The sequence below is a fragment of the Fistularia commersonii genome, chromosome 26 (genome assembly GCF_037954325.1).
Source record: "Fistularia commersonii isolate RoL2024-O1a breed Wild chromosome 26, RoL_Fcom_v1.0, whole genome shotgun sequence".
NCBI classification, from domain to species: domain Eukaryota; kingdom Metazoa; phylum Chordata; class Actinopteri; order Syngnathiformes; family Fistulariidae; genus Fistularia; species Fistularia commersonii.
This window is the reverse complement of record NC_141309.1, coordinates 8,060,001-8,070,321: the sequence shown is the minus strand read 5'-3', so window position 1 is coordinate 8,070,321 and position 10,321 is coordinate 8,060,001. Positions and strand designations below refer to the sequence as shown.

General features: G+C 43.2%; 1 protein-coding gene across 1 annotated transcript in view; it reads right to left on the bottom strand.

Moving 5' to 3' along the window:
- Positions 1 to 1,381: 1,381 nt before the first annotated feature.
- Positions 1,382 to 10,321, bottom strand: part of LOC147218490 (uncharacterized) — a 51,234-nt gene continuing 42,294 nt past the window's right edge. The window contains exon 18 of the mRNA XM_086174389.1: positions 1,382 to 1,474. Within this exon, the coding sequence (XP_086030515.1) occupies positions 1,382 to 1,474 (93 nt within the window). The remainder of the gene's footprint in view (positions 1,475 to 10,321) is intronic.

The window sequence follows — 10,321 nt, the reverse complement described above, 5'->3', positions numbered from 1 at the left end:
AGTGGTAGATGTGACTGAAATAAATGTTTTGGTTTCCCCCGTTGCTTCTACAAATGTGAAGCTCTCTGCTGATGATGCCTTTGATGAAAAGGCATTCGTGGCATAAGTATCTGTGCTTTTTCTCTCCGTCAAGGCAGACCCTTGTTTTGTTGTTGCTTCATTAGTTACAGATATAGATGTGTGAAGTGACTTTGTCAATGTCACATCATATGGTTTTGTTGTGCTTGGCTTTGTTGTGCTGTAGAGAGAAGCAGCTTCAATCCCGTAGGGGTTTTGAATATCCAGTGTTGTATACGCAGGCATTGCAGATGTGCTTTTGGTTTTCTCTACAAAGTAGAGGGGGGTAGTCTTTATACTATCACCAGATGCAGTTTCATGAAATGCCATTGTTTTTGATGACAATACAGTAGAACTTTCATCAATGTGCATTTCCATAGTATGGCCACTGGAAACAACTTCTTCATCGAGTGAGCTGACATCCTTTGGGGCTTTAGTTTTGGGGTTCTGAGAGTATACATGAGATGCATGACGATCAGCCGTTGAGCTATGCATTCCGGGAAACAGTGTTGATTTTTCACTGATATCAAGGAAGGGAGTTGCAGTGCTTATAGGCTCTTGTGTCGTAACATTGTCTGTATGATTGTCTGTCGTCTGGTAATTTGAGCTCTCAGTGGAAACAGCTGTGATTGAAAATATGAGATCATTTGTGGCTGCTCCAGTCATGGAACTAACAGAAGATGTTTGACTTGGTATGGGTTTTGTGGGCATGACATAAAAGTCATTGCCTGAACTCTCATCTTCATCAGTCAAATCGTCCCCACTTCCATTCTCAGTGATATCAGTGCTGGTACTGTATGGAGAGTCTGTTGTTGACATATATTTCTCAGGAAGCTGTGTGCTTGACTGCAATGATATATCAAATGTGCTATTTACTTTGTATGTTTCGTTCTCATCTGTGGATACAGTAAATTCCTCCTCGGGTTTTGTGCCAGTCTCAATGAATATATTTCCTCCAGATCCATCTAGACTTCCTTCTAAATCACCCTCCTCAGGTGAAAAACCAGAGATCTCCATGTCAATGTAGGTTGAAGGTTCTTTTGATGTGAACCCAGGGATAGAAGGAATCTCCACTGGTTGAGTTGTTTTAAGTGTATTAGGTCTTGATGTAATGATTACAAAGTCATTATCACTGGAATTCTCTTCCTCGACAAAATTGAAAGTGATTGATGGTCTCAATGTGGTCGGTATGGGTGTCTGTCCCTCAAATATTTTATCACTGTCTTTTGGCGTTCCTGGGGGATTTTCATCCTTGGATGTAGATGTTTCAGGCATTGGACTCACACGTTCAGTTTGTGACTCAGACATTGACTCAGTCATTTCATCAAGGGAACCAGATGAGCTCCAGAAGACGGTAAATTGTGGTGTATTTGTATCTGTATCTATCGAAAGTTGTGATGGGGATGGAGTTGATAGTCTGGATTCAAAGTCAAATTTGCTCTGATTCACAGTGAAATTGAATATTTTCTCAGGATCCCTGGAGGTAGTGGGGGGTGATGTTGTTTTCACAGTACTATACGGATTTGTTATCGAAGCAGAAACTTTGTCCATGAATGTGGATTGCACTTCATCTTTAATGAATGGTCCAATGGAGAATGGGATTGACTCTACCATTTTTGTTTTGGTACTAACTTCGTCATCCTCAATATCAGGATTCATTGTTGAAGACAATATCAATGAGCTCGTTACAGTCTTTGCAGAATGGGATGAGATATATGTTGGTTTTAGGGAAAGTGGCGATTTAGTTTCATAAGTATCCACAGTGTGCATTGTTGTTGGTAAACTTTCTACGGATTTCCCAGTACTGTAGAATGTTGAACCAACAGGAGAAGATGGACTAGACGTATCAGCTTTTTCACTTTCTTTTGATGTCATTACAACTGGAGTCTCACTACTGAACATTGAAGAAACAGTAGTTTGTTTAATCTTTGGATCTTCAGTTACATCAGCTGGGGTGTCTCCAGAAAGCTCAAATTCAGAGTCTGTGAAAATGGGAAGAGTTTCTGCTTTCATGGTTGGTCCACGGGAGGATGGGACGGACTCTACCATTGTTGTTTCACTGCTAATCTTGTCATCCTCAATATCCGGACCAATTGTGGAAGACCACGTCATTGAGCTTGTAACACCAATTTCAGAGTGGGATGAGACAGATGTTGTCTTTGGAGAAGATGGCCCTTTAGTTTCATCAGTATCCACAGTATGCCTTGTTGATGGGGAACTTACTAAGGGCTTCCCAGTACTGTGGAATGTTGAACCAACAGGAACAGATGGACTTGATGCGTCAGGTTGTTCACTTCTATGTAATGTCATTACTGCTGGAGTCTCAGTGCTGAAAAGTGAAGACCCGGTAGTTGGCTTAATCTTTGGATCTTCAGATGAATCGGAAGTCGTGTCTCCAGAAATCTCAAATTCAGAGTCTGTGAAAATGGGTAGAGTTTCAGCTCTCGTAGTTGGTCCGAGGGAGGATGGGACCGACTCTACCATTGTTGTTTCACTGCTAATCTTGTCATCCTCACTATCTGGACCAATTGTCGAAGACAATGTCATTGAGCTTGTGACACCTATTTCAGAGTGGGCTGAGACGGATGTTGGTTTGGGGGAAGATGGCCTTTCAGTTTCATCAGTATCCACAGTATGCCTTGTTGATGGGACACTTACTAAAGGTTTCCCAGTACTGTAGAATGTTGAACCAACAGGAGAAGATGGACTAGACGTATCAGCCTTTTCACTTTCTTTTGATGTCATTAAAACTGGAGTCTCACTACTGAACATTGAAGAAACAGTAGTTTGTTTAATCTTTGGATCTTCAGTTACATCAGCTGGGGTGTCTCCAGAAAGCTCAAATTCAGAGTCTGTGAAAATGGGAAGAGTTTCTGCTTTCATGGTTGGTCCACGGGAGGATGGGACGGACTCTACCATTGTTGTTTCACTGCTAATCTTGTCATCCTCAATATCCGGACCAATTGTGGAAGACCACGTCATTGAGCTTGTAACACCAATTTCAGAGTGGGATGAGACAGATGTTGTCTTTGGAGAAGATGGCCCTTTAGTTTCATCAGTATCCCCAGTATGCCTTGTTGATGGGGAACTTACTAAGGGCTTCCCAGTACTGTGGAATGTTGAACCAACAGGAACAGATGGACTTGATGCGTCAGGTTGTTCACTTCTATGTAATGTCATTACTGCTGGAGTCTCAGTGCTGAAAAGTGAAGACCCGGTAGTTGGCTTAATCTTTGGATCTTCAGATGAATCGGAAGTCGTGTCTCCAGAAATCTCAAATTCAGAGTCTGTGAAAATGGGTAGAGTTTCAGCTCTCGTAGTTGGTCCGAGGGAGGATGGGACCGACTCTACCATTGTTGTTTCACTGCTAATCTTGTCATCCTCACTATCTGGACCAATTGTCGAAGACAATGTCATTGAGCTTGTGACACCTATTTCAGAGTGGGCTGAGACGGATGTTGGTTTAGGGGAAGATGGCCTTTCAGTTTCATCAGTATCCACAGTATGCCTTGTTGATGGGAAACTTAATAAAGGTTTCCCAGTACTGTAGAATGTTGAACCAACAGGAGAAGATGGACTAGACGTATCAGCCTTTTCACTTCCTTTCGATGTCATTACAACTGGAGTCTCACTACTGAACATTGAAGAAACAGTAGTTTGTTTAATCTTTGGATCTTCAGTTACATCAGCTGGGATGTCTCCAGAAAGCTCAAATTCAGAGTCTGTGAAAATGGGAAGAGTTTCTGCTTTCATGGTTGGTCCACGGGAGGATGGGACGGACTCTACCATTGTTGTTTCACTGCTAATCTTGTCATCCTCAATATCCGGACCAATTGTGGAAGACCACGTCATTGAGCTTGTAACACCAATTTCAGAGTGGGATGAGACAGATGTTGTCTTTGGAGAAGATGGCCCTTTAGTTTCATCAGTATCCACAGTATGCCTTGTTGATGGGGAACTTACTAAGGGCTTCCCAGTACTGTGGAATGTTGAACCAACAGGAACAGATGGACTTGATGCGTCAGGTTGTTCACTTCTATGTAATGTCATTACTGCTGGAGTCTCAGTGCTGAAAAGTGAAGACCCGGTAGTTGGCTTAATCTTTGGATCTTCAGATGAATCGGAAGTCGTGTCTCCAGAAATCTCAAATTCAGAGTCTGTGAAAATGGGTAGAGTTTCAGCTCTCGTAGTTGGTCCGAGGGAGGATGGGACCGACTCTACCATTGTTGTTTCACTGCTAATCTTGTCATCCTCACTATCTGGACCAATTGTCGAAGACAATGTCATTGAGCTTGTGACACCTATTTCAGAGTGGGCTGAGACGGATGTTGGTTTGGGGGAAGATGGCCTTTCAGTTTCATCAGTATCCACAGTATGCCTTGTTGATGGGACACTTACTAAAGGTTTCCCAGTACTGTAGAATGTTGAACCAACAGGAGAAGATGGACTAGACGTATCAGCTTTTTCACTTTCTTTTGATGTCATTACAACTGGAGTCTCACTACTGAACATTGAAGAAACAGTAGTTTGTTTAATCTTTGGATCTTCAGTTACATCAGCTGGGGTGACTCCAGAAAGCTCAAATTCAGAGTCTGTGAAAGTGAGAAGATTTTCTGCTTTCATGGTTGGTCCACGGGAGGATGGGACGGACACTACCTTTGTTGTTTCACTGCTAATCTTGTCATCCTCAATATCCGGACCAATTGTGGAAGACCACGTCATTGAGCTTGTAACACCAATTTCAGAGTGGGATGAGACAGATGTTGTCTTTGGAGAAGATGGCCCTTTAGTTTCATCAGTATCCACAGTATGCCTTGTTGATGGGGAACTTACTAAGGGCTTCCCAGTATTGTGGAATGTTGAACCAACAGGAACAGATGGACTTGATGCGTCAGGTTGTTCACTTCTATGTAATGTCATTACTGCTGGAGTCTCAGTGCTGAAAAGTGAAGACCCGGTAGTTGGCTTAATCTTTGGATCTTCAGATGAATCGGAAGTCGTGTCTCCAGAAATCTCAAATTCAGAGTCTGTGAAAATGGGTAGAGTTTCAGCTCTCGTAGTTGGTCCGAGGGAGGATGGGACCAACTCTACCATTGTTGTTTCACTGCTAATCTTGTCATCCTCACTATCTGGACCAATTGTCGAAGACAATGTCATTGAGCTTGTGACACCTATTTCAGAGTGGGCTGAGACGGATGTTGGTTTGGGGGAAGATGGCCTTTCAGTTTCATCAGTATCCACAGTATGCCTTGTTGATGGGAAACTTACTAAAGGTTTCCCAGTACTGTAGAATGTTGAACCAACAGGAGAAGATGGACTAGACGTATCAGCCTTTTCACTTTCTTTCGATGTCATTAAAACTGGAGTCTCACTACTGAACATTGAAGAAACAGTAGTTTGTTTAATCTTTGGATCTTCAGTTACATCAGCTGGGGTGTCTCCAGAAAGCTCAAATTCAGAGTCTGTGAAAATGGGAAGAGTTTCTGCTTTCATGGTTGGTCCACGGGAGGATGGGACGGACTCTACCATTGTTGTTTCACTGCTAATCTTGTCATCCTCAATATCCGGACCAATTGTGGAAGACCACGTCATTGAGCTTGTAACACCAATTTCAGAGTGGGATGAGACAGATGTTGTCTTTGGAGAAGATGGCCCTTTAGTTTCATCAGTATCCACAGTATGCCTTGTTGATGGGGAACTTACTAAGGGCTTCCCAGTACTGTGGAATGTTGAACCAACAGGAACAGATGGACTTGATGCGTCAGGTTGTTCACTTCTATGTAATGTCATTACTGCTGGAGTCTCAGTGCTGAAAAGTGAAGACCCGGTAGTTGGCTTAATCTTTGGATCTTCAGATGAATCGGAAGTCGTGTCTCCAGAAATCTCAAATTCAGAGTCTGTGAAAATGGGTAGAGTTTCAGCTCTCGTAGTTGGTCCGAGGGAGGATGGGACCGACTCTACCATTGTTGTTTCACTGCTAATCTTGTCATCCTCACTATCTGGACCAATTGTCGAAGACAATGTCATTGAGCTTGTGACACCTATTTCAGAGTGGGCTGAGACGGATGTTGGTTTGGGGGAAGATGGCCTTTCAGTTTCATCAGTATCCACAGTATGCCTTGTTGATGGGACACTTACTAAAGGTTTCCCAGTACTGTAGAATGTTGAACCAACAGGAGAAGATGGACTAGACGTATCAGCTTTTTCACTTTCTTTTGATGTCATTACAACTGGGGTCTCACTACTGAACATTGAAGAAACAGTAGTTTGTTTAATCTTTGGATCTTCAGTTACATCAGCTGGGATGTCTCCAGAAAGCTCAAATTCAGAGTCTGTGAAAATGGGAAGAGTTTCTGCTTTCATGGTTGGTCCACGGGAGGATGGGACGGACTCTACCATTGTTGTTTCACTGCTAATCTTGTCATCCTCAATATCCGGACCAATTGTGGAAGACCACGTCATTGAGCTTGTAACACCAATTTCAGAGTGGGATGAGACAGATGTTGTCTTTGGAGAAGATGGCCCTTTAGTTTCATCAGTATCCACAGTATGCCTTGTTGATGGGGAACTTACTAAGGGCTTCCCAGTACTGTGGAATGTTGAACCAACAGGAACAGATGGACTTGATGCGTCAGGTTGTTCACTTCTATGTAATGTCATTACTGCTGGAGTCTCAGTGCTGAAAAGTGAAGACCCGGTAGTTGGCTTAATCTTTGGATCTTCAGATGAATCGGAAGTCGTGTCTCCAGAAATCTCAAATTCAGAGTCTGTGAAAATGGGTAGAGTTTCAGCTCTCGTAGTTGGTCCGAGGGAGGATGGGACCGACTCTACCATTGTTGTTTCACTGCTAATCTTGTCATCCTCACTATCTGGACCAATTGTCGAAGACAATGTCATTGAGCTTGTGACACCTATTTCAGAGTGGGCTGAGACGGATGTTGGTTTGGGGGAAGATGGCCTTTCAGTTTCATCAGTATCCACAGTATGCCTTGTTGATGGGACACTTACTAAAGGTTTCCCAGTACTGTAGAATGTTGAACCAACAGGAGAAGATGGACTAGACGTATCAGCTTTTTCACTTTCTTTTGATGTCATTACAACTGGAGTCTCACTACTGAACATTGAAGAAACAGTAGTTTGTTTAATCTTTGGATCTTCAGTTACATCAGCTGGGATGTCTCCAGAAAGCTCAAATTCAGAGTCTGTGAAAATGGGAAGAGTTTCTGCTTTCATGGTTGGTCCACGGGAGGATGGGACGGACTCTACCATTGTTGTTTCACTGCTAATCTTGTCATCCTCAATATCCGGACCAATTGTGGAAGACCACGTCATTGAGCTTGTAACACCAATTTCAGAGTGGGATGAGACAGATGTTGTCTTTGGAGAAGATGGCCCTTTAGTTTCATCAGTATCCACAGTATGCCTTGTTGATGGGGAACTTACTAAGGGCTTCCCAGTACTGTGGAATGTTGAACCAACAGGAACAGATGGACTTGATGCGTCAGGTTGTTCACTTCTATGTAATGTCATTACTGCTGGAGTCTCAGTGCTGAAAAGTGAAGACCCGGTAGTTGGCTTAATCTTTGGATCTTCAGATGAATCGGAAGTCGTGTCTCCAGAAATCTCAAATTCAGAGTCTGTGAAAATGGGTAGAGTTTCAGCTCTCGTAGTTGGTCCGAGGGAGGATGGGACCGACTCTACCATTGTTGTTTCACTGCTAATCTTGTCATCCTCACTATCTGGACCAATTGTCGAAGACAATGTCATTGAGCTTGTGACACCTATTTCAGAGTGGGCTGAGACGGATGTTGGTTTGGGGGAAGATGGCCTTTCAGTTTCATCAGTATCCACAGTATGCCTTGTTGATGGGACACTTACTAAAGGTTTCCCAGTACTGTAGAATGTTGAACCAACAGGAGAAGATGGACTAGACGTATCAGCTTTTTCACTTTCTTTTGATGTCATTACAACTGGGGTCTCACTACTGAACATTGAAGAAACAGTAGTTTGTTTAATCTTTGGATCTTCAGTTACATCAGCTGGGATGTCTCCAGAAAGCTCAAATTCAGAGTCTGTGAAAATGGGAAGAGTTTCTGCTTTCATGGTTGGTCCACGGGAGGATGGGACGGACTCTACCATTGTTGTTTCACTGCTAATCTTGTCATCCTCAATATCCGGACCAATTGTGGAAGACCACGTCATTGAGCTTGTAACACCAATTTCAGAGTGGGATGAGACAGATGTTGTCTTTGGAGAAGATGGCCCTTTAGTTTCATCAGTATCCACAGTATGCCTTGTTGATGGGGAACTTACTAAGGGCTTCCCAGTACTGTGGAATGTTGAACCAACAGGAACAGATGGACTTGATGCGTCAGGTTGTTCACTTCTATGTAATGTCATTACTGCTGGAGTCTCAGTGCTGAAAAGTGAAGACCCGGTAGTTGGCTTAATCTTTGGATCTTCAGATGAATCGGAAGTCGTGTCTCCAGAAATCTCAAATTCAGAGTCTGTGAAAATGGGTAGAGTTTCAGCTCTCGTAGTTGGTCCGAGGGAGGATGGGACCGACTCTACCATTGTTGTTTCACTGCTAATCTTGTCATCCTCACTATCTGGACCAATTGTCGAAGACAATGTCATTGAGCTTGTGACACCTATTTCAGAGTGGGCTGAGACGGATGTTGGTTTGGGGGAAGATGGCCTTTCAGTTTCATCAGTATCCACAGTATGCCTTGTTGATGGGACACTTACTAAAGGTTTCCCAGTACTGTAGAATGTTGAACCAACAGGAGAAGATGGACTAGACGTATCAGCTTTTTCACTTTCTTTTGATGTCATTACAACTGGAGTCTCACTACTGAACATTGAAGAAACAGTAGTTTGTTTAATCTTTGGATCTTCAGTTACATCAGCTGGGGTGTCTCCAGAAAGCTCAAATTCAGAGTCTGTGAAAGTGAGAAGATTTTCTGCTTTCATGGTTGGTCCACGGGAGGATGGGACGGACACTACCTTTGTTGTTTCACTGCTAATCTTGTCATCCTCAATATCCGGACCAATTGTGGAAGACCACGTCATTGAGCTTGTAACACCAATTTCAGAGTGGGATGAGACAGATGTTGTCTTTGGAGAAGATGGCCCTTTAGTTTCATCAGTATCCACAGTATGCCTTGTTGATGGGGAACTTACTAAGGGCTTCCCAGTACTGTGGAATGTTGAACCAACAGGAACAGATGGACTTGATGCGTCAGGTTGTTCACTTCTATGTAATGTCATTACTGCTGGAGTCTCAGTGCTGAAAAGTGAAGACCCGGTAGTTGGCTTAATCTTTGGATCTTCAGATGAATCGGAAGTCGTGTCTCCAGAAATCTCAAATTCAGAGTCTGTGAAAATGGGTAGAGTTTCAGCTCTCGTAGTTGGTCCGAGGGAGGATGGGACCAACTCTACCATTGTTGTTTCACTGCTAATCTTGTCATCCTCACTATCTGGACCAATTGTCGAAGATAATGTCATTGAGCTTGTGACACCTATTTCAGAGTGGGCTGAGACGGATGTTGGTTTGGGGGAAGATGGCCTTTCAGTTTCATCAGTATCCACAGTATGCCTTGTTGATGGGAAACTTACTAAAGGTTTCCCAGTACTGTAGAATGTTGAACCAACAGGAGAAGATGGACTAGACGTATCAGCCTTTTCACTTTCTTTTGATGTCATTAAAACTGGAGTCTCACTACTGAACATTGAAGAAACAGTAGTTTGTTTAATCTTTGGATCTTCAGTTACATCAGCTGGGGTGTCTCCAGAAAGCTCAAATTCAGAGTCTGTGAAAATGGGAAGAGTTTCTGCTTTCATGGTTGGTCCACGGGAGGATGGGACGGACTCTACCATTGTTGTTTCACTGCTAATCTTGTCATCCTCAATATCCGGACCAATTGTGGAAGACCACGTCATTGAGCTTGTAACACCAATTTCAGAGTGGGATGAGACAGATGTTGTCTTTGGAGAAGATGGCCCTTTAGTTTCATCAGTATCCCCAGTATGCCTTGTTGATGGGGAACTTACTAAGGGCTTCCCAGTACTGTGGAATGTTGAACCAACAGGAACAGATGGACTTGATGCGTCAGGTTGTTCACTTCTATGTAATGTCATTACTGCTGGAGTCTCAGTGCTGAAAAGTGAAGACCCGGTAGTTGGCTTAATCTTTGGATCTTCAGATGAATCGGAAGTCGTGTCTCCAGAAATCTCAAATTCAGAGTCTGTGAAAATGGGTAGA